Source organism: Rattus rattus, chromosome 7 (assembly GCF_011064425.1).
Source record: "Rattus rattus isolate New Zealand chromosome 7, Rrattus_CSIRO_v1, whole genome shotgun sequence".
Classification (NCBI taxonomy): domain Eukaryota; kingdom Metazoa; phylum Chordata; class Mammalia; order Rodentia; family Muridae; genus Rattus; species Rattus rattus.
The window spans coordinates 72,264,222-72,287,647 of record NC_046160.1 but is presented as its reverse complement, the minus strand read 5'-3'; the positions used below and the strand labels follow the sequence as shown (position 1 = coordinate 72,287,647).

Here is a 23,426-nt window from a genome sequence, read left to right as displayed (position 1 = left end):
CCCAGTTAATTTGTTTTGTATGTCATGTTTGCCTTTTCTGTGCAGAGGATACATGGTAATGGGTGACTCTTTCAATACCTCCTTATTCAAGCAAACTTTTCAAAGAGTCTTCACCAAAGATATACATGGCCAGTTTAAAATGGGCTTTGGTGGCACATTAGAGATAAAGGTAAGAACCCAGACTGGACATGTGTGATATGATTATCAACCGAGAACCTTGTAGGTTGAGTTTTACTCAAACTCAGAGGAACTTTAGAAAGTAATGGTTACTTTAGAACTTTGAGTTAGAGACTTTGTTTCCCAGAAAGAGTGTTGTCATAAAATGTACAAGAGTTCTGAATGACGGTAAAGTAATTTAAGTAAAGTTTCTTCTGTTGGACGTTTTGCTCTTAGGGATAAGTCTCATTCAGTCTGCCTTCTAACTCTTGACCCTCCTACCTCAGCTCTCCAGTTGCTGTGATGCACTGTGGTCTCCCTGGCTGGCACTAGATATTATACATTTTTATATTAAATTTATACGTTAGCTTTCTTTATCTGTTTGTATTGTTTTTGAGGCAGGGTTTCTCTGTGTAGCTCTGGCTGTCTTGGAACTTACTCTGTAGATCAGACTTGCCTTAAACATAGATATTCATCTGCCTTTGTCTCCCAAGTGTCTGAGATTAAAGGTGTGCTTTACCATGTCCAGCATAAGTTAGATTGTTTTTTAGACAGGGTTTCTCAATGTAGCTTTGACTGTCCTGGAACTCACTCTGTAGGTCAGGTTGGGCTGGAACTTACAGAGATCCTGCCTGGGATCAAAGATGTTGCACCACCACTGCCTGGCTATGTTAATTTTTTTTTTTTTTTTTTTTTTTTTTTTTTTTTTTTTGTTTTTTTTTTTTGGAGCTGGGGACCGAACCCAGGGCCGCTTCCCAGGCAAGCGCTCTACCACTGAGCTAAATCCCCAACCCCGTTAATTTTTTATAATGGTGAAAATTATCTAACTTGAGAAGAAATTATTTCTTTGTTTTGTGATTAGTGTTTGGTGTACAGTTCCATTATAAATTTCAAATTTTGACTTAAAATACTTGGAAGGCCTATTGTTAATTACACGTATATTACAAAACCATTGATTTTGAATTTCCATTAGACATTTTTTATTGATATTTTATTGACGGCTTACCATGTAGTCAGCATGAAGATAGGAAATTGTAGAGATGTGCTTGGATTTCTAAGGTCCTGTTATAGGGAAACTTTGTTTTGAGAGATTAAGTCATATATATTATTTAATAAAGTAACAGTAGAAAACAAAGTGATGGAGAAGTTTAAGAAGAGAATTGACACCCCCATTGATTCTTGGGTGCCTCCCTTGTCCTAGGTCTCTGTCTCTTCTGGAGATGCTCTTACCTTCCCACCCCTATCAGTTGCAGGGTTCCATTCATTCTCCTGGCTATCTGGCCGTCTCTCCTGTCCCTCCCCACACCTGATTCTGAACTCCCCAACCACACCTCTCCGCATTCCCTCTCCTGCCTGCTTCTCACAGCTGGAAGTGGGAACTATCCTAAAAGCTGTTGCCTGCATGTGGGATACATTCTAGGTGGCCTACCTTGTCTGGCCTCAGTGGGAGAGGATGCACCTAGCCTCAGAGACTTGATGTGCCAAGGGTGGGGGATACCGAGGGGGGGATACCGATGGGGGATACTCACCCACTCAGAGGAGGAGGGGAGGAGGAGTGGGGAAAGTATTGTGGGAGAGGGTGACAGGGGGAGCAGTGACCACGATGTAAAGTGAATAAGAAAAAAATACAAAAAAAATTAAAAAAAAGAAGAGAATTGAGAAACATGCACAGTGGTTCATGTCTCTAATCTCGGCATTCAGGAGGCAGAAACAGGTAGTTCTCTTGAATTCGAAGCCAGCCTAGTCTACAGAGTAAGTTCTAGGACAGCCAGGGCTACATAGAGGAACCTTGTCTCCAAAAATAAGACAAACAAACAAACAAACAAACCCCTCACAAACAAAAAAGAGAAGTGAGTATATCCAGGATATAGTTTGTTCCAGGGGAGTGTGGCTTATTGTATTTTCTGAAAGATGAGAGGAAATGAATTTTATTCAGGAGGCCGACAAAATGTTGACAGTTGAGAAGAATGCCTGTGAGAGTGAATAGCTGAAATATAAGAGCCATAGTATTAATTATGTGAGCTGTTGTAGATTGGAGATACATAGATCTGTCATTTTAGGTTAAGGAAGAACCAGATTTCTCTGTATAACCTGGCTGGCCTGGAACTTGCTATGTAGATGAAGCTGACCTCAGCCTCACACAGGTCCACCTGCCTGCCTTTGGCTTTAGGTGCTGGAATTAAAGGTTTCTACCACCACACCTGACTTTTCATGGACTTAATAATTTTAAATATTAAGAATGTCTTATATTTTAAAATTCTTTTTTTTTACATTTTTTTTTAAAGATTTATTTATTATATATAAGTACACTGTAACTGTCTTCGGACACATCAGAAGAGGGCATCGGATCTCATTACAGATGGTTGTGAGCCACCATGTGGTTGCTGGGATTTGAACTCAGGACCTCTGGAAGAGCAGTCAGTGCTCTTAACCACTGAGCCATCTCTCCAGCCCCCATATTTTAAAATTCTTATAAACATTTGAACTTATTAACATTTTTATTACATTTATTTGTATATGTGTGCACACATGCGTACCCTCGCCCACGTACCATGTTACAATGCTTGTGTGGAGATGTGAGGACACTTAGAGGAGCCCGCTCTTTCCTCCTACTGTGTAGCTCCTGGGACTCAAACTCAGGCTTGGTGGCAAGTATTTTATTCACTCAGCCATCTTGCCAGCCCTGACTTCATCTTTGAGGGAACCAAATATGTCATGTTCTTATTTTCAGACCTCAAGGGAAATAAAGATTTCAGGAGCTATCGGACCCTGTGTGTCTCTTAATTCTAAAGGACCTTGCGTGTCTGAAAATGTAAGTAATGTTTGTTCTAAAGAATATAGTTAATTTCTAGGCTAGCCCAAAGACAGAGCCGTCATGGAAGCCTCTGCCATTCTTTGAATTGTTGTGTGGTTGATCTTCCATTGGACCGCTTCCGTCTGCACCTCTTCCCACACTCACCAGTGCTCCACTCCACATGGCTAAGGGAGTCTTTGTCCTAGTGTGCTTTGACATACATTCAGACATTTTTAGGTTTCTTTCTTTTTTTTTTTTTTCAAAGATTTATTTATTTATTTATGAGTACACTGTTGCTGACTTCAGACACACCAGAAGAGGACATCGGATCCCACTATTTTGTGAGCCACCATGTGGTTGCTGAGAATTGAACTCAGGACCTCTGGAAGAGTACTCAGTGCTCTTAACCTCTGAGCCATCTCTCCAGCCTAACTTTTAGGTTTCCGAAAGGCAAAATTAATTCCAAATGCTTTTTGTCACCAGAATTAGCAACAGAACAACCAAGTCAGAGGGATTTAAGTTTCAACTCCTTTCTTTTCTCTGCCTGTGAGAGATATAATACATTCCAGAGTCACTGTCATGGGGCTGGAGACCAGAGGAAAGGACAGTACAAAGCAGATAGCCAGCTCTCAGAGTGACAGAGACACAGAACCAACCAGTTCCATCTGTATGGTAAAGACCCGTGTCTACGTCTCCTTGGTGCTTAGAATGCCTAGAGTGCAGAGGGCCTGTTCATATGCACACATGTAGAGTCCTTTATACAGACAGCACAGTGGGTTGGAAAGGTAAGGATGTTGGTTGGTTGATCCTTCATTAAATAGTGCTTGCTTCAAAGGACCTTGTATCCTTTTAATTTACTTAGTGAACCTTTTAATAATCTTAATATTTTACCATGTAAAATCACTTCAATTTACTTAATCATGTGTTTGTGATATGGTATTAAAATTTCAAGCTTTTAACATTTACTGAATAAATATGAAAGCTGTGTGTTTTTTCTTACCCCTGCTTTTCTTCTTATATGTTAATAAATAAGGTTCTTCAGGTTTCCAGCAGCCTGTCCTTTATTTTTATAGGAGATTGGAACAGGTGGCACTTGTCAGTGGAAGATATGTGGACTTAGTCCCACTACAACCTTAGCCATATATTTTGAAGTTGTTAATCAGGTATGACTGCTTATCTTTAAAAAAATTTATGTATGTATGTATGTATGTATGTATCTATGTATGTATGTATGTATGTATTTTAAAACAATGTATATAGTTCTGGCTGTCTATGTAGCTAGGAAGTAAGTCTATGTAGTTCAGGCTGGCCTCGAACTCACAGAGATGTCTCTGCCTCCAAAATCCTGGGATTAAAGGTACTACCTTGTCTGGCTGACTGCATTTTAATACTGGAAGGTAAACAAATGTTTAATTTAGACGCCGAGTCTTTCATTTATTTACCAGTTTGCAGGATTTCTTTTCTAGTTCTGTGAGTCATGTCATTGGTATTTTAATAGGTTGGCAATGAATTGTAAGATTGTATTGGGTAGTATGGACATATTTTTTTTCCGGAGCTGGGGACCGAACCCAGGCCCTTGCGCTTCCTAGGCAAGCGCTCTACCACTGAGCTAAATCCCCAACCCCTAGTATGGACATTTTAACAATACTGATTTTTTTCCTGTCCGTGAACAAAGATATCTTTTCATTTGTTTATATCTTTGTTTGATTTCTTTCACCTTTGTTTGGATTTATTTATATTTGTTTTGTTTTATTGATATTGTAAATGGGATCCATTATGAATTTTACCAAAAGCCTTTTCTGCATCTATTGAGATGAGGTTTTTGTTTTTCATTGTAATGATATTGTGCTATCATATCATTTATTCATTCGCATATATTGAGCCAATCCATAGGAAGAATCCACACTGAAAAGATTAATATTATTTGTTGCCACTCTACTTGGTGATGTAAGCATGGGAGGAAGGGGTCCTAAAAATGAGGTAGAATAAAGTCTCATGGAGTAACCAACATTATTCAGAGCATCAGTTTATACTCTGAGGGTTTGGAAGAGTCACCTGAGTAAAGTGTCAATCATAGGGACAAGCTTCATGTGGTGAAACATGTTTCCCATAGAGGCATGTAAACAGTAGCCACCTGTAATCCGCTCGTCTAGAGCACACATGAAAACCCATTCTAAGAACAACTGGTGATGGAGGAGCAGAGATTATAAGACTCAGGTCTTGTTTGCTCAGTTTTCTCATAAGGTCTCAGAAATTTCCTCACATGGCTTTGCGAGACTGTGAGACTGTGGACTATGTTCTGATAGCTCTTCAAATATTTACTGGGCTCGGTCGGTAGAGAAGGCGTCTGACACTGGGCCTGTAGTTTGTTTTTATATTTATTTTATACGTGTGAATGTTTTGCTTGCATGTATGCACGTGCACCGTATGTGTCTGGCGCCTCCAGAGGTCAGATGAGTGTTAGACGGCTGAGGGTTGTGAGCCACTGTGTGGGTGCTGGAGACTGAACCTGCATCCTCTGGAAGAGCAGCCAGTGCTCTTAACTGCAGAGTTGTCTCCAGCCCTGGGCTTTTCCTTGCCCTGCAGTGATTTTCTTAGTGGTAGAGTATGTGACATCACCATAGTAGAGTTTGCTTAGTTCTTACTTCCTTCTTTCTATACATGCAGCATAATGCTCCAATTCCCCAAGGAGGGCGAGGTGCAGTCCAGTTCGTGACGCAGTATCAGCACTCAAGCGGGCAGAGACGCATCCGAGTGACCACGATCGCTAGGAAGTAAGCCTTTTCTTTTATTATTATCAGAGATGTAATTTATATATTAAAACTATTTTGGTTATACTCACAAGCTGGGTTTACATTTATGACTAGAAAATAAACATTTGTGATCAAGGGCGTTTTATGTCTTTTAAACCTAGCTTGTTTTGTAAAATAGTCAGTGAGAAATCCTGTCTTCAAAAAAACAGTATTTTACCAGACTAAGATATCTTTTTTTTTAAAAAAAGATTTATTTATATATTATTTATATATATTTATTATATGTGAGTACACTGCAGCTGTCTTCAGACACACCAGAAGAGGGCATCAGATCTCATTACAGATGGTCGTGAGCCACAATGTGGTTGCTGGGATTTGAACTCAGGACCTCTGGGAGAGCAGTCAGTGCTCTTAACCACTGAGCCATCTCTCCAGCCCCCAGACGAAGATATTTTATTCTTACTATCTGGAAGCATTTTAAAATTGTTGAGTGAAAGAAAATTAAAAATAGAGTAAGGGGCTTAGTCATTGTTTTATTGCTGTGAAGAGACACCATGACCATTTAATTGGGGCTTACTACAGTTCAGAGGTGTAGTCCACTGTCAGCATGGCAGGGAGCATGGCAGCACACAGGCAGACATGGTGCTGGGGAAGTGACTGAGAGTTCTACATCCAGACCCATAGGCAACAGGAAGTGAAAGCCACTGGTTTGACTTGACAGCAGCCACCCCTATTGATATACTTCTTCCAACCAAGCCACACAGGAGAGTGGGTGGGAGAGCACTCTCAAACAGGCAAAGGGGAGGGGGAGGGCAGACGTGGGATGGGGGTTTGGTGGAGGGTTAACTGGGAAGTGGGTTATCATTTGAGTTGTAAATGAATGGAATGATTAATAAAAAAATGACTTATCTTAAAGAATATGTACTTTTAGAGTTATTTTAGAAAATGTTTTAAGGTTTGGTTTTATTTTTAGGAAAATCAATGTAATAAACAGCTATTTATGGTACTTTGGTAATGCTAATTAATGCGTGTGGTATTAGAATCTTGAAGTACTGAGGTGGCGTTCTATAGTCTCTAAGTGTAGCTGTGTGTGGTAACCAACTGTGGTTTTATGATATAATTCAATTTTGTTTCTGTGCTTCCTTATTTCTTTAGCTGGGCAGATGCTCAAACTCAGATCCAAAACATTGCTGCATCTTTTGACCAGGAAGCAGCTGCCATTCTCATGGCTAGGTTGGCAATATACAGAGCGGAGACAGAGGAAGGGCCAGACGTGCTTAGGTGGTTGGACAGACAGCTCATTCGACTGGTAAGAGCCAACATTGTGCTTTCCTCAGCTTGTCTGTTACAGAACTCACAGTGGGTGGGGAGAGCTGTAGAAGACCTCATTCCAAGTACTGGACTAGCAATGAATAGCAGCCTCCACTCACTTCCGATGTATTAGAAAGCCCTTCCTTAAAATGAATGGTAAATATGCAACTTACTATGTTGGCTTGGATGAAGTGAGTGTGGAAATGAAGTCTATATTATTGATTCCATGAGTTTTTTGTTTTGAGACAGGGTCTTTGTATGTAGCCTTGGCTCATCTGGAACTTGCTATTACTGCTTGGCATGTGTTTAGTCTTTACTCAGGCTTTTATTTTCTGTTTTAATTTCAGTGGAATATAACAGCATAGTGTAGGCTGGTCTTAAATTTACTCCCATGTCTTGGGACTAAAGGCTTAAGCAGCTCTTTTTTTTTTTTTTTTTTTTTTTCCCCGGAGCTGGGGACCGAACCCAGGGCCTTGCGCTTCCTAGGTAAGCGCTCTACCACTGAGCTAAATCCCCAGCCCTTTAAGCAGCTCTTAACACTGCATTTTTTCTTTGTAAACTCCGTCATGTACGTTTTCATTTACTCTTCAACTTAAATACCTTGTTGAGAATTCTCTGTTAAGCTACTAAACTCTAGAGAGGTGCCTTTACCCTGTCTGTCAGGTGACACGAGTGAACCTGTTTAAAGTTAGCTACTTTTGTAGTACTGTCTAGATTCTTCCCTTGTTAGAGCACTCCCTTTCCCCAACACGTCTTTGTGAAAGAATTAGAGTTGTATTAAATGAGCTTTAACTTGTATAGTCCATCAGTAATGGGACACTGTCAATACAAATGCTGGCACAGCTCCTCCATGGGTTGTTTGATTCTAGATGGGGATAAATATTTATCTCACCAGAGCTTCTTCAAAATAACAGGAGAATCTCTTGTAGCCAAAAAGTTTTCTTAACTATTACCACTATCAATAGAAGACTGACACAATCTCAACTTCCCACCCAGCAAAGAAGCTATTTCCAGTTTATTGCACAGACCTCTTAACGTCAGGTAGCATGTACCCAGTGCTTTGATTCAGTGCTCTGCTTGTTTAGTTTTTAAATTTATTTACTTTTTTTTTTTTTTTTTTTTTTTTTAACGTAAGTGTGCTTTATCTGCATGTACACAAACATGCCAGAAGAGGGCATCAGATCCCTTTATATATGGTCGTGAGCTACCATGTGATGTTGCTGGGAATTGAATTCTGGAAGAACAGCTAGTGTTCCTAACCACTGAGGCATCTCTCTAGCCCCAGTACTTTGTTTTAAATTTAACTCTAAAAATCCTTTTCCTTAGTAAGGGCACCAGTGGAAGGGGAAGCCCTTGGTCCTGCCAGGCTGGACCCCCAGTGAACAGGATTCTTGGGGGGAGGGTGGTAATGGGGGGAGGATTGGGAGGGGAACACCCATGTAGAAGGGGAGGGGAGGGGTTAGGGGGATGTTGGCAGGAAACCGGGAAAGGGAATAACATTTGAAATGTAAATAAGAAATACCCAATTTAGTAAAGATGAAAAAAAACCTTTCTTGTGTTGGGAATTGTACTCAAGGCTCTATCCAGCCAGCACGCTGACTCCTTCGCTCTCCTACTGTGCTCTAAATAGAAGTGCTTCTATTTCCTGGGTTGCATTTTGCCATAGCATTTTACTGACTGCAATTTTACATGTTGGTGTTTTCTAGGATGTCACCAACCATGTGAGCTTTCCATGTGATTAACAAGTTGTGCTCTGAAATAGCTTGCTTCTTGAGCATTTTCATAGAAAATACTTTGTCTTTATAACTGTTCTATTGTTTTGAGGGTCTAAAAGCTGAAGTGTCCAGTGTGTGCACTTGGGCAGTAGCTTTACCTGTAGTACAGTGTTCTTCACATCTTGCTAGAGCGCTTGCATACATAGGTTGTTCTGTCTCTCACACCCAGGAGGATGAATTAGTCCTTGAAGGAAATGATACTGAACTTGTTTCAATTCAGCGGCTCTGATTCAGCCACAACAGTTAAAAACAGGATATCCGGAAGTTTCAGGATGGCATCTATGTGTCTGAGAAGGGAACAGTGCAGCAGGCTGATGAGTGAGACTCAATTTCCTGGCTCCAGAAACAAGGACAATGTGGGCTCTTTGGGGACAATAAAAGACTTATATATTGAAAAAAAGAAAGAAAAGGAAAAAAGATTTTTTTCTTTTTTCTTTGCAAAAGACTCAGGATTGCAATGTTTAAAGAGCAAGTTTAGGCTTCTCTTCTATCTCACACCTCAACTTCACAAACTGCTGTAATTGTCTGATATATTTTTAAAAGAGAAACACTGATTAAAGATCATTAGGGCTGGGGCTGGAGAAATGGCTCAGTGGTTAAGAACACTGACTGCTGAGGTCCTGAGTTCAATTCCCAGCAACCACATGGTGGCTCACAACCATCTGTAATGAGATCCGATGCCCTCTTCTGGTGTGTCTGAAGACAGCTACAATGTACTTATATATAAATAAATTAATCTTTAAAAAAAGCCATTAGGACCTAGTGAGTAACCAAATGAGACAATTGCATCAAGCACAAAATTAAAGTTTCCTCACCATGTATAGCGAGCTGTTAGCCTCACAATGAACGTTTTACAACATGTACACAGCAGCTGAGCCAGAGGACAGGTTATTGATAAAGTAATGAAAAGTTTCCTTTGATCTTGTGTCACATCAAGAGGAGACCAGTGGAGGTAATTTGGGAGAAAGGCAGATATAGTCTTTTTTGACTGTATCTACTTTTTGTGAACCATCTATTGCTTGTTTTATGTGCCTTGGTCGCATGAGGCCCAAAGCGGAGAATGGCATTATCCAAATATTAGTCACATTTCATTCACCACAACACAGAAAGGTCTGTTTTGGCTGATGGATTTAGAGGTTTTGGTTTATGATCTTTGGCTTGTTGTTTTAGGCCTGTGGTGATGTAGCAGTGAGAAAAACTGATTCCATAGTTCTCATCAAGGAATGCCCCATGGACCAAAATACCTCCCATTAGGCACTCTTCCTCCTGCTGGTGCTGTGAGCTGGTGACCAAGCCTCCAATACATTGGTCTCTGGGGCAGAGACTTTTTGCTTAACAAAGCGAGGCTGGTGGCTAAGGTCATGACTGTTGCAGTAGGAGCTCATCTTTGTGCGAGGCAACTGGATGCCTCTTGCCATGGTCTCATACATGACCTGCTTTTCTGTTGTCTGTGACATGACCTTATCTCATTCTAATTTCTGCTTCTGTAAATCTTTTTCTTCACTAGGCTTGGTTTTCCTTTGACTCTTTTTCTTTTGGGCACTTTCAGTATAGCATACTTTGTACCAGGAATTTATTTTTGTAGATGTTGTAGATGTTGATTTCCCGCCTTTCTATCTTTGGGCAGTATTGAAGAAGAGACTGTGGTGTCTTAGGGAGTTTCTGTTGGCGTCCTCTCTCCTCCCATTGGCATCTGTGCATTCTTTATTTGCTACCAAAGACACTTGCTCATAACAACGAATTAAACATTTAGGGCGGGTTGCTGCATTTTTGAAATTCACATAGTTTTTTTGGTTGTAATCAGTCCCTTGCTAAATCAATACATATTATTCCAGCTTTACCCTATGTTGAATATCTGTCTCCTTAAAAGTAGCAACTTTTTATAAATAGACTTTTAGTGGGCAGAATTTTTAGTTACTATGCCAGAAACAAATTGCTAATATTTTATTTTATTTAGTGTCAGAAATTTGGAGAGTATCACAAAGATGACCCAAATTCCTTCCGGTTTTCAGAAACATTTTCCCTTTATCCACAGGTAAGTAGGTCAAAGACCATGTTCTTTTCTCTTATTACCAGTAGCATTGAGTTGCATCTTTTTTGTTGTTTGTCTTTTAGTAATCACATATGAATGTATTTTACTGGATTATTCTTTTAGTTAGCTAAACGTTGGGATAACTTAGAAGTTAATTTTATGCATGTGGTCAATGGAAAAAAACCCTATTGTGGTGCTTGAAGACTTACTGTGGGTATAAGCAAGGTTAAACCCTATTAGCTTGCCCTCTAAGAGAAAAGGTTCTAATTACAGTGATACCAAATAAATTTACGTGAAGTTATTTTACCAATGAGATAATGTGAACAATTTTATAATGCCAAACTGGGTAAGAAACATGAGTGTGAACAACTTTATAATGCCATACCAGGTAAGGAATGTGAGCTTAAACTTGCCTTACAGTACCTTTACCTCTCTGTGTTTGACTGTCTCGTTTTTTTTTTTTTTTTTTTTTTTTCTTCCTTTTTTTGAGAGTCTTGTTCTGTAGCCAGGGTTAGCTTTGAACTTGTCATGTTCTTGTCTTAGTCTTGCTGGGATTGTGCATTTGCACCTTCAGTATTTCAGTGAAGTTCATTTTTGCCTATAAAAGCTTTGTCCGGAAACTTCAACCTTTTTTTCCCTCTTGTTTTTCTTGTTTGTTTGTTTGTTTTTTGAGATAGGGGTTCTCTGTGTAACAGAGCCCTGAGTGTCCTATAACTCACTATGTAGACTAGGCTGGTCTCAAACTCACAGAGGGATTAAAGGCATGTGCCACCATTGCCTGGCCCTTTTTTGTTTTCCTCCAGCTGAACTAGGCCTTAACTTTCCTGTATAGCTTGTTATTTGGGTGGTGGAGCAGAACTCACACTGGCCTAGCAAGCTCTCTTAACTTTGGGGCCATCTCACTAGCACAGTGTAACTCATAAACATCAGGACAAGGCTTTTTCTTAGAAAAATATTTATTTACATTTAAAATCTTATCCCCCTTTTTTGTTCCCCCTCCACGACCCCCACTTTGACTTTCAGAGGTTGCTCCCCCTTCTCTGGGGCATCAAGCCTCCACAGGACCAAGCCCATCCCCTCCCACTGAGGCCATACAAGGCAGCAGGACAAGCTTTCTTCTGATATACTTTAGGCTATTCTTTTTTAAAGGCACTTATTTATTTATTTATTTATTTATTTATTTATTTATTTATTTATTTAATATGTCTGTGTATGCCCCTGTATAAACTTATGTGTACCATATATGTGCAAATGCCTGTAGAGACCAGGGCTTCTGATACTCTGAAATTAAGTTACAGGGAGAAGTGAACCCCATAAGTAACTGCTTACCCATCCCTCCAGTACTACTTTAGTATATTCTTAACAGAATGTGTGTTTTCATGTTGCTGATGTGAAACAATGATGCAAACAAATATTTTGTTGTTACAGAACTGCTATTGCCATAGTAACACCAGTAAAAGCTCTTTTTTTAAAATTTCACCTGCTTTATCTTGTAGTTTATGTTTCATTTAAGAAGATCTCCCTTCTTGCAAGTTTTTAACAACAGTCCTGATGAGAGTTCATACTATCGCCACCATTTCATGCGCCAGGATCTGACACAGTCTCTAATCATGATCCAGCCCATTCTGTATGCCTATTCCTTCAGTGGCCCACCAGAGGTAAGGAAAGGGAGAGAGCGATTGTTACTGTGAGGTGTGGCATTAAGACAGTGACGATAACTGCTGTTTTGAAATGAAGTTGGAGTTTGTTAAATTATTATCTCAGGATACTCAAAGGTATTTCTGAGTGTTTAACTACATATCAAGTAGGTTATATCATTAAGTAAAACAAAAGTATTAAAATGATACAAATACTATAAAAGATACTCTTGGGTGATTGTGTGTAGTGTTTGGTTGATAAAGCTACTTAGGGTTAATGATTACTCTTTGCCTTCCTTTAACAAGGCTTAGAAATGATTACGATTCTGGAAGAGATGGCTAATTTCATAGCTTAATGTCTGACAGCCATTCTATCAAAATTAAGTCTCTTCACATGTCTCGTTTCCCTTTATTCCTTTGAGAATATAAGATACAATTGATAAAGCCACTCTCTAGGCTGTTTTGGAAAAGTGTTTTGGAAAAGTGTTCAACACACTTTTATCTGTTATCAAATAAATAGCTTTCCTTCTGATAGTTTGAATTGTTCATTTTACAATTTAAAACTATAGAGCAGTTGTGTTTGGAAATAGTACTTTAGGAAAGGTCACTATAACTGGGTGTTTATGATATCTATTGATTGTTTTTTTTACCTCAAGTATTATAAAGTTGCAGGTAAAATGATGCCTTTTGTTACTTTTTTTTTTTGTGTGTGTCTTTTTGACACAAGGTTTTTCTGTGTAGTCTTGGCTATTCCGGAACTCACTAGGTAGATCAGGCTGAACTCAGACTCAGAGACTCTTCCTGCTTTCGAGTCTGGCATTGGTACTGGGATTGTAAGCATGTGCCACCATGCCTGGCCTGCTACTCCTTTTCTTTCTTTCTTTTTTTTTAACCAAAAAATAACTTGTTGGACTTACAGTTCCTTGGATCACAAAAGTAAATTTTGTAATAACTTTATTATTTCAGAGTAACATGTATAAGTTGTAGACACCTGAGAATTGTAAAAGAGCTCAGAAGAGAACGGAGTCCTTCACTTTGAGCTCCTGACCTTGGTCAATCCTAGCCATTCTGTAACTGCATCTGCCTAATGCCTTGCCTTATTTAGACTTATCTCTTTCTCTCCTGGTTCCTGGCCCTCTTCCCCAATCTGGGCCGTTCTCATTAACATAGTAACTTTTAATAGCACTCTTTTTTAAACGCAAATCATTAAGACCTACTGTTTCCTTTATTTTCTCTGATTATCACTTAATTTCTCGGCCTCCTGGCACAGTTAAACTCAAAGTTATTTGTTGTCCATAGTTAATTTTTTTTATTTGAATGTTTTGTGTGCCTGCAACTAGTTTGGTGTCTGAGAAGGCTAGAAGAGGTGTTGGGTCCCCTGGAACGAGCGTTACAGTGTCACCATGTGGTCGCTGTGCCATCCCTTCAGCCTCCATACTTTAAAAAACATTTAATTTTACCTATATGTGTGTATGTGTGTTAGTATGTGCACGTGCATGTGTGTGGTCATGGAGGACAGAAGAGACTGCTCTGTCCCCGTTAGCCAGAATTACCTGAGGTTGTGAGCTGCTTGATGTGAATTCTGGACACTGAACTCAGAACATTCGGAAGAGCATCAAGTCTGGTTAACCATTGTGTTCTCTTTCCAACCCTGTTGTCTATACTTTTGACCTCCTTCCAAACTTATTTGAAACAAAATTTGTCGCTGACATTATATCATATAATATTGTAATTATAATATCATAATATAATATAAGTCACCCATGTTGGACAGCATCCTTTAACAAACTCTCAACAGCATTTTTCTGGAGAGTGCTCTTTCCTTCCAATCATTTCATTCTGTTCTGGCATTCTGGTAACGACTAGTCCTTCCCAGTTTTTTTCTGCCCACAGAAAGCTCTTTAGTCTCATTTTCCTGGTTTCCCCCTTTTAGACTTCTAAGTCCGTAAAAAAGATAAGGTGTAAATAGTTTTTGAGAGAGGGTCTTACTCTGTAGCCCAGGCTGGCCTGTAATTCAATGATCTCAGCCTCTCAAGTGCTGCGATTACAGGCATGAGCCTCTCCACTTGGCAAGGGCTCGGTCTTTTCATCTTCCTTACCTTCAGCTTCTCTGAGTGACGCGGTCTAACCCTTAGCTTCTCTGAGTGACGCGGTCTAACCCTTAGCTTCTCTGAATGACGCAGTCTAACCCTTAGCTTCTCTGAGTGACGCGGTCTAAGCCTTAGCTTCTCTGAATGACGCGGTCTAAGCCTTAGCTTCTCTGAGTGACGCGGTCTAAGCCTTAGCTTCTCTGAGTGACGCGGTCTAACCCTTAGCTTCTCTGAGTGACGCGGGTCTAAAGCCTTTAGCTTCTCTGGAGTGACGCGTCTAACCCTTAGCTTCTCTGGAGTGACGCGGTTAACCCTTAGCTTCTCTGAGTGACGCGGTCTAAGCCTTAGCTTCTCTGAGTGACGCGGTCTAACCCTTAGCTTCTCTGAGTGACGCGGTCTAACCCTTAGCTTCTCTGAGTGACGCGGTCTAACCCTTAGCTTCTCTGAGTGACGCGGTCTAACCCTTAGCTTCTCTGAGTGACGCGGTCTAACCCTTAGCTTCTCTGAGTGACGCGGTCTAACCCTTAGCTTCTCTGAGTGACGAGGTCTAACCCTTAGCTTCTCTGTCTAACCCTTAGCTTCTCTGAGTGACGAGGTCTAACCCTTAGCTTCTCTGAGTGACGCTTCAGTTGCCATCTTTCTTTTTTTTTTTTTTTTCTTTTTTTTTTTTCGGAGCTGGGGACCGAACCCAGGACCTTGCGCTTGCTAGGCAAGTGCTCTACCACTGAGCCAAATCCCCAACCCCTTAGTTGCCATCTTTCCACATGGCTTTCTCCAGCTTATAATTAATTCGTGCTGCTCCACTTCATATTCAGAGCTGTTTCCTCATGCACCCTGCATTCCTTATATCCCAGGCCTTTTATTTATCTCTCTCTCAGTTTACTGTCAGCAGGCTTAGAGGTCATCTTTGATTTCTTAAATCTTTAAAAAAGTTTTTCATTTTGTTTTGTTTTTGTTTTTTTGAGACAATCTGTATATAGCTTTGGCTGGCCTGGAACTTGCTCTATAGATTAGGCTGGCTTGGAATTCACAGAGATTCACCTGCCTCTGCTTCACAAGTACTGGGATTAAAGTTGTATACCATAATGCCTGGCATATTGACTTTTTAAAATTATTTCAGTATTAGATTCCTTAGAAAATTAAAATACATTGAGAATTCACAATGTCTGGAAATGTTTGGTAACTTTAAAATTTCAGAGATAGATGAAGGGGAAGCAGGAGGTACAAAAGCACGTGTTATTAGCAATGCTATGATAGCCACTACTTGTATGCAGATGTAAGATAAGTGAGAAAGACCAAGATGATACCCTTACCCTGTCACCGCTTCGTTTCAGCCGGTGCTTCTCGATAGCAGCAGCATTCTCGCAGATCGCATTCTCCTCATGGACACGTTTTTCCAGATCCTGATTTATCACGGTGAGGTAAGATGATAGATTTATCTATGTGAAATATTTGTACTCTGATCTGGTCTATACAGTGAGTTTCAGGACTATTTAGAGAGACTATCAAAAAAACAAAAAGAAAAGAATGACTGTACTGGTGAAGACTTCTTGAAAGTCCGTAATTTTCTCTAGGAAATCTGCAATAAAAACCCCTCACAGAAAGGAAAAGATGTTTTGGTTGATACTAATTTGATACCAAATTGTTGTAATTTTTTCTGGTGTTCCTATTTCTTTTAAGTTTTAAAAATAGTATAGTTTTACTTTCTATTTCTTTATGTTCCTTTTGTTTTCAGTTTTTGAAGCAGGGTCTAGCTTTGTAGCCCTGGTTGGCCAGGGACTTGGTAAGCTGGCTAGGCTGACCTCAAGCTTGAGCTGATAGTAACTTCCTTTGAAGAAAAATCTACTCAAGAATTTTAGATCACCAGGAAATTTAAAATAATTCCTTTGTTTTAAAATTAGACTATAGCACAGTGGCGGAAGTCAGGATACCAGGACATGCCAGAATATGAAAATTTCCGGCACCTCCTGCAAGCCCCGGTAGATGACGCACAAGAGATTCTTCACTCCAGATTCCCAATGCCGAGATACATTGACACCGAGCATGGTGGCAGCCAGGTGAGGAACAACCTGTGTCCCATATCAGGGCCACAGAGAGGTGATCCTGCTTGGGTTCTGATTGTACCATGAGCCATCTGGGATTAAAGTTGTGTACCATAATGCCATAGGCCGAGGGCAAGGAAGGAGGCAGGAAGGGGAGGCTGCAAAGCAGTACAGTTATTGCCTACTTGCCCTAAACAGCCAGTTTTCTCTAGTTCTGCTTCCATAATGGCTCTTGTAACCGCCTTAATGCCATCCAGATAATGTGCCAGCTGTGGGTTACAAAAACACAAGGGCAGCTTGGAAAGTAATTTACTGCACTTTTCTTAAAGCTGTTATGCTAAGGCCTATGAAGTTTTCTAATTTGTGTCAGTTTTGTAGAAAGTAACGTGTCAGGTTCAGTAAAGCATCGTGGTATTAAAACAGACTTGATGGAGTGAATAGGTCTGTGCGTGCACACATGGTCAGCTCAGGCTGATGTTGAGTATTCCTTCTGCCTCCGCCTCCTGGACACTGAGATTACATTTGTAAGCCTGGCCTGCCGACTCTAACTCAAGTCAATAGTTGAATGCCAGGCTTCTTCTAGAGCCACTTAGGGAATAGAGAAAGATTTTTGTATGATTGTAAATTTCAAAAGATTAGATTGCTTTTGTTCTAGAATGAATTAAGATTTTTGATGAATTCATTCATCAGTATCTTAATGTATATTGTTATTTTCCTTATTTAATTATTCATTCATTTATTGATTGATTGATTAATTGTTACAGAGGATAGATAAACTATTGCCTAAGTTATCACCTGTGGATTAAAATTATTTTTACAAGGTTTTAGACTTCTTTTGTTTCCGACTAGTTGGTAAGATTATATTTTCACACTCATTTTAAAATTAAGTTTTATGTTTACAAATAAAAGTTTGTAAACTTGTTTTTATTTCATGTGTTTTGGTGCTTTGCCTGCATTTATGTCTACACAACACACTCATACAGCGCTGAAAGAAGCCAGGAGTGGGAATCAGATGCCCTAGGTTAAAGGTTGTAGTTACAAATAGTTGTGAGTCACCCACCATGTGGGTGCTGGGAATCCAATCCATGTGGGTCCTCTGGAAGAACAATCAGTGCTCTTAACTGCTGAGCCATCTCTCTAGTTCTGTACATACCACTTTTATGTGCTGAGTTTGGGATTTAGTAGTTCATATTTTATGACTATTACAAATATGTAATATTGAAAGAGTATATTATTTATATTGTGGTCGATGGATTTTAAAGTTTAACTTTGTGTTACACTTTAACAAAATGTACCAATATATTCAGTTCAGCTGGTTTAGATGGGAGATTGTACTCAGTTAATGGTTTTAGATGCTGGATTGTACTCAGTTCAGCTGGGTTAGATGGGAGATTGTACTCAGTTAATGGTTTTAGATGCTGGATTGTACTCAGTTCAGCTGGTTTAGATGGTGCATTATTGTCTATAGCTTATCTTACTAAGTCTGTTTCTGACCAGGACTGTTTATTTATTTTTACTTTTAAGGCACGTTTCCTCCTTTCAAAAGTCAACCCTTCACAGACTCATAATAACATGTATGCCTGGGGGCAGGTAAGTGTGAATAGCAGTCTGGGGAACAGCTTCCTTTTCTGCTCTTAGCCATTGTAGTAAAAGGTACATTTCCCCTATATATTCAGTGATGATTTCTGTGAGAAAATATAAGGGAAGAGTAGAAAATATCACCAGTTTTTGGTGCTACCTTGGAAAATAAGATGATTATGTCACATAAAACCTCTTCAGATTCCGAGTTTAGCACCAATCCACTGGGGACAAAAGCAATAAAGTCTGTACCATAGTCATCTGGTGATTCCTGGTTTTCTTTCCACAGAGCACCTTTCTAGTCTCTATTTCTAAGACTCAAAGCTACAGTCCCCTTTCTCATCTCTGGCTACTCATATCCATTCTGTCTGTTTCCACTCACCCATTCTCTCTCCTCCGTGCCATTGGCCAAAGCCAGGCACTCTCACTGCTGTCACAGACAGCACGGCAGTTCCTTGCTTAGAAATTACGATCCTCTGCTTCATTCTTCTGAGTGCTGGGATTACAGTTGTATGCCACCACACTTGGCCCTATGATCTTGACGTGTGATTAAAAATCACTATTTATTTAATGTGGTGTATACCACTATGCTGAGTGAGTGCAGAAGTCAGAGAGCAACTTACCAGAGTTGATTCTTTCCTTCTAGCTGTGGTTTCCAGGAGCAGAATTCATCATTGGGCAAATACTTTTATCCAATGAGCCATTTTGCCTGTTCTTCTTACAGCAATACTATTTTTTTTATGCACTTTCATTTAATTGTTAAAGTTTATATGAGGCATATATTAATCTCCCCATTAGAAGAGAAAATTGGCGTTAAAGCACATTTTATTTATTTATTTTGCATGCAGGCATGAGTGTATGTAGAGGTCAGAGGACAACTTGGGAGTTTGTTCTCTCCTACTGTATGGATCCTAGGGATTGAACGCAGGCCACCGAGCTTACTGGTGGATACTTTTTCCCAATGAGCCTTCTTGCTGGCCCAGGGTCCTGTTTTTAACCCAGGCCACTCTAACTTCAGATTCAGAATTTATAGTTTAAGTTAATTTAATGATTCTAATTTGGGAATTAATTAGCTGAACATTTTGCTAAAAATTAATGGAATCTGATCTGAGTACTAGAAATCAAGAACCCAGTGATAGCTGTGTATGGTAGCATATCTCTGTGACTCCAGCTCTTAAAAGGTTGAGTCATGAAGTTTAGGAGTTCAAGGTCAGCCTTACAGTTTGGGGATATTATCGGATGTCCCTGTCTCAAAAAGAAATATTTTCTGCCTCATGTACTAAGAGGATGAAGTCCATTCTTAGGATTCAGGTGTCAGCTTTCAAGAAAATACCAACATCACTGTGAAAGAATGCACAGTTATTGTGAAGGGCTTCCAAGGAAGTTTCTAGAGGAAGTTCAGTCACATCAGTGTCAGACTCACAGATGTGAGTAGGATGTGCTCTGGGCTGATGAAGGTGGGCGATGGAAAGGGCCCGCTGTTGTCTGGACTGTTTGGAGGGAATTCTAAGGGAGTGTGATATGATATGATATGATATGATATGATATGATATGATATGGTATGATATGGTATGATATGATATACAATAAAAGCTAACACATTGAATTGGATGAAACAGAGGGAAAAGAACCCAAGAGAAGGCACAAGAAACAGAAACTCACTCAACTCAGGACTCCCATAAAAACATGAAACTGGAAGCCCTAATGTATGGTACAGATCTGTACAGGCTGTGCAGGCTACCCCAGTCTCTGTGAGTTCATATGAGCTCTGATCATGTTGATTTAGAGAAGTGTTTCTCAACAAGTAGGTTGTCACCCTTTTGGCAAGCTTCTATTTCCAGAAATATTTACACTACAATTTATAACAGTAGCAAAATTACAGTTATGAAGTAGCAATGAAAATAACTTTATGTTGGGGTCACCACAGCATGAGGGGCTGTGAGCAAGGGTTGAAGCATTAGGAAGGTTGCGAGCCACTCCTTAACAGGGTCTTGTTTTCTTGGTGGTTTTTCTTTCCTATCCCCTCTAGCTCTTTCACTCTTTCTGCCTCTCTTTCTCAGGGACCCCTGAGCTCTGAAGGGAAGGAATTGATGGAGATATATGTTTAGGTCTGGCTGTGGCTCTATTGGTTCCCACCTGCTGCAGGAGGAAGCTTCTCTGATGATGGCTGACCAAGGCACTGATCCATGCGTATAGCAGAGTGTCATTAGGGATCATTTCGTTGCTATGTTGTCTTCAGAACAGTAGTATTTGCTTTTATCCTGGGTGTCTCTTGGTTACTCAGTGTTGGGGATGGGTTCCATCTCATGGAGTGGGCTTTAAGTCAATTGAGACATCAGTTGTTTACTCCCACAAGTCTTGTGCCACCATCGCCTGCATATCTTTGAGGCAGGACACTGTTGTGGACCAAAGGGTGTGGGTTAGGTTGTTTACATTTATCTTTTGGAATATTTTAAACAGAAAAGGCTCACTTGAAAAATAGAGGCCAACTCCCTGCTGCTTTTTGATAGAATTGAACTGAACATTAGTGTTTTATACATTTGAAATAATATCTCTATAATATGTGGAAATTAACAACATAGGAGATACAGAGATCTGGGAGTCCATGTGTTGAAGTGTAAACTAAGTAAAATGAAAAATAAAAATAAAAAAGGTCAGCTACAGGGAGAGTACAATCAGTAGCCACTAGGTTGTTGTTGGTGACATCTGAGCTCTCCTGAGAAAATCATCAGTGCAGAATGAGGACAAGTGTTTGCGTGTCACAGTGATGATTCCCAAACATGTAGTACTGACATGTGCTTACTAAGTGTGTCTGATGTCCCATTGCTTTACGCTTCAGGTCCTCCTTACAGCACTGGTGGGTTAGGGAGGTCTTGGTACTGTGTAGGTGCAGAAACACAGATTCGGGGACTCTGAGAGCCACATGGCTAGGAAGCAATAGAGACACAGGAACCCAGGCATTCTGAGTGTATTAGGTCTTCTGAGCAGTCCCCATACTACAAAGTCAGTTCTGTTACTTAGGAAATCCTAGGGATTTAGATAAGTTTTGCTCTCAGGAACCAGGGTCCTTATGGTGGCCACTACTCTGTTTAAAATGATTTTTTTTTTGTCTGTTTTAGAGACTTGCATGGACATCTTCAGTACCACCTGTGTTCTTATTACAAATCCTTTTCTTTTCCTCCAGGAGTCCGGAGCACCGATCCTCACAGATGATGTTAGCTTACAAGTGTTCATGGATCATTTGAAGAAACTTGCTGTGTCAAGTGCTGCTTGATATGCCAGATGTGTCAGACACTCAAGAATTACTACTTCAGTTTCTCTTGCTTTTTTCATTTATCTGTGGAAACAACAGAGCTCTCTCTCTCTAAACCTGTTTTGCTTCAGTGTGGTATGAGGTGACATGGAAAAATGTTGATGATTGTAGATTAAGCTGAAATATAATGAGAGCAATGAGAACAAGTTTTGCCTGCTACAGTATTATAACTGGTTTTATAACTTTGAAGTTTTATGATTTAATTATGTTGAAAGAGTTAGAATGGTTTGCTTTGTATTACAGATACCACTTATTTGTATACTGAAGACAGATCCAGAGTGGCACTGGGTGTCCTCCCTGACCTTGTAGGGTCTATTTACTAAGAGCCAGAAAGGAACAAATCAATAGTGATGATGTATGGACAGTTTGCTTTGTTGTGAAGTCATTTTCTGGGTTTTTTTTCTAACATACATTGTATATGCTATTCTGTACTTTGTTAAATTGGACTTATTTTATGGTTTATTTAGGAGTTATTTGACTTTATAGTAGCAATTTTTGTGAAGGTAATTTAATGTTTTTGGTTATTTTCAAAAATTATTTTGAGCTAAAAAATTTGAGTGAGGTAACAACCCCACAGCAGACATCAAATGTGAAATCCCCACAGAGAACCTGACTCACTTACTAACTCGAGTAACTTTTTAAAGGAAGGAACCTAGAAAAACAAAGCATATTGTCATGGTGATTAAAGAAATTCTTTGCAGTATAAGACTGGCATAGCTACTAAACATATTTTGTTTTTGTTAAATCATTTTATTGTTCCCCTTCTTAGATACATTTTCATTGTGTTCTTCAGTATTTTAACACTATTTTAGGAGTTTTTACTTCACTCTTTGTTTCTGTTTCTTTATGAATTTATTAATTTGTGGTTCTTACTGAGACAGTATTAATGTTTAATTATGTCATGTGGAAATAGTTCTGTTTGATTTATTGATTAGTATCGTCCACTTTTACCTTTTAAAGTTTACCTGTAGCAAATGTTTACATTGCTGAAACAGATAAGTGTGACAATGAAATCTGTGTATCAAGTGCTGCACACGTGAGGGGTGCTCCCTGGGCAGCGGCGGGGACTGTGATGCACTCACGTGACACAATCAGACCGTGGCAAAGCAGGAACTTGCAATTGTTATACTCAACTGGTTAAATGAGTTGCTTTGTTCTGTTTTCTTTCAGTTCAACTGTGCTGGGCTAAAATGCCAATAAAATATACCTTTCTCTGTTTTCTTAGTTATTTAACCTGGGAAACTTAATGTAAAATTAGAGGTTATTTTGGACAGGGCTTCATTATGCTACTCAGGCTGTCCTGGAACCTGTTCTTAGACCAGGCCGGCCTCCCACTCAGAGATCTGGTGCCTCTGCCTCCCAAGTGCTGGGACTAACGGCTGTGCCATGCACTGGGCCTAAATTTTTTGATCGGCACACAGCTGTACAAATGTGAGTACAATGTGATGATTCAGCACCTATGAACAGTAAGGATCAGACCACCTTAATTAGCATTTTCATTTCTTCTAAACAGCAATTCTTTGTGTTGGAAGCCTTCAGACTTTTCTCTCCTAATTCTTATGAAAAATGTGCAATAAACTGTTGTAGACTGCCATCAGTCAACTGTGCTAAAGAACACTGGGACTTTGTTTAGTTGTACTTTGGTACCTATTACATAACAGTTTCCAATGATTACTATACTACTTTAGTATGAAAGTGTGTGTGTGTGTGTGTGTGACATATATGTGGATTCTGCTGTATGAGTGCCACCATACACCCCCCAGTAGAGGTCTGAGGATGACTTTTTTTTTTTTTAATTTATTTTACATATATGAGTTCACTGTAGCTGTCTTCAGACACACCAGAAGAGGGTGCCAGATCCCATTACAGATGGTTGTGAGACACCATGTGGTTGCTGGGATTTGAACTCAGGTCCTCTGGAAGAGCAGTCAGTGCTCTTAACCCC

General features: G+C 39.8%; 1 protein-coding gene across 1 annotated transcript in view; it reads left to right on the top strand.

Moving 5' to 3' along the window:
* Sec23a (Sec23 homolog A, COPII coat complex component) overlaps window positions 1–23,078 on the top strand; it is a 44,976-nt gene extending 21,898 nt beyond the window's left edge. The window contains exons 10-20 of the mRNA XM_032907786.1: window positions 46–169; window positions 2,888–2,968; window positions 4,024–4,113; window positions 5,618–5,724; window positions 6,859–7,012; window positions 10,747–10,824; window positions 12,318–12,479; window positions 15,883–15,969; window positions 16,450–16,605; window positions 18,115–18,180; window positions 21,353–23,078. Coding sequence (XP_032763677.1) covers window positions 46–169; window positions 2,888–2,968; window positions 4,024–4,113; window positions 5,618–5,724; window positions 6,859–7,012; window positions 10,747–10,824; window positions 12,318–12,479; window positions 15,883–15,969; window positions 16,450–16,605; window positions 18,115–18,180; window positions 21,353–21,442 — 1,195 coding nt within the window. The 3' untranslated portion in view covers window positions 21,443–23,078. The remainder of the gene's footprint in view (window positions 1–45; window positions 170–2,887; window positions 2,969–4,023; window positions 4,114–5,617; window positions 5,725–6,858; window positions 7,013–10,746; window positions 10,825–12,317; window positions 12,480–15,882; window positions 15,970–16,449; window positions 16,606–18,114; window positions 18,181–21,352) is intronic.
* Window positions 23,079–23,426: the final 348 nt, after the last annotated feature.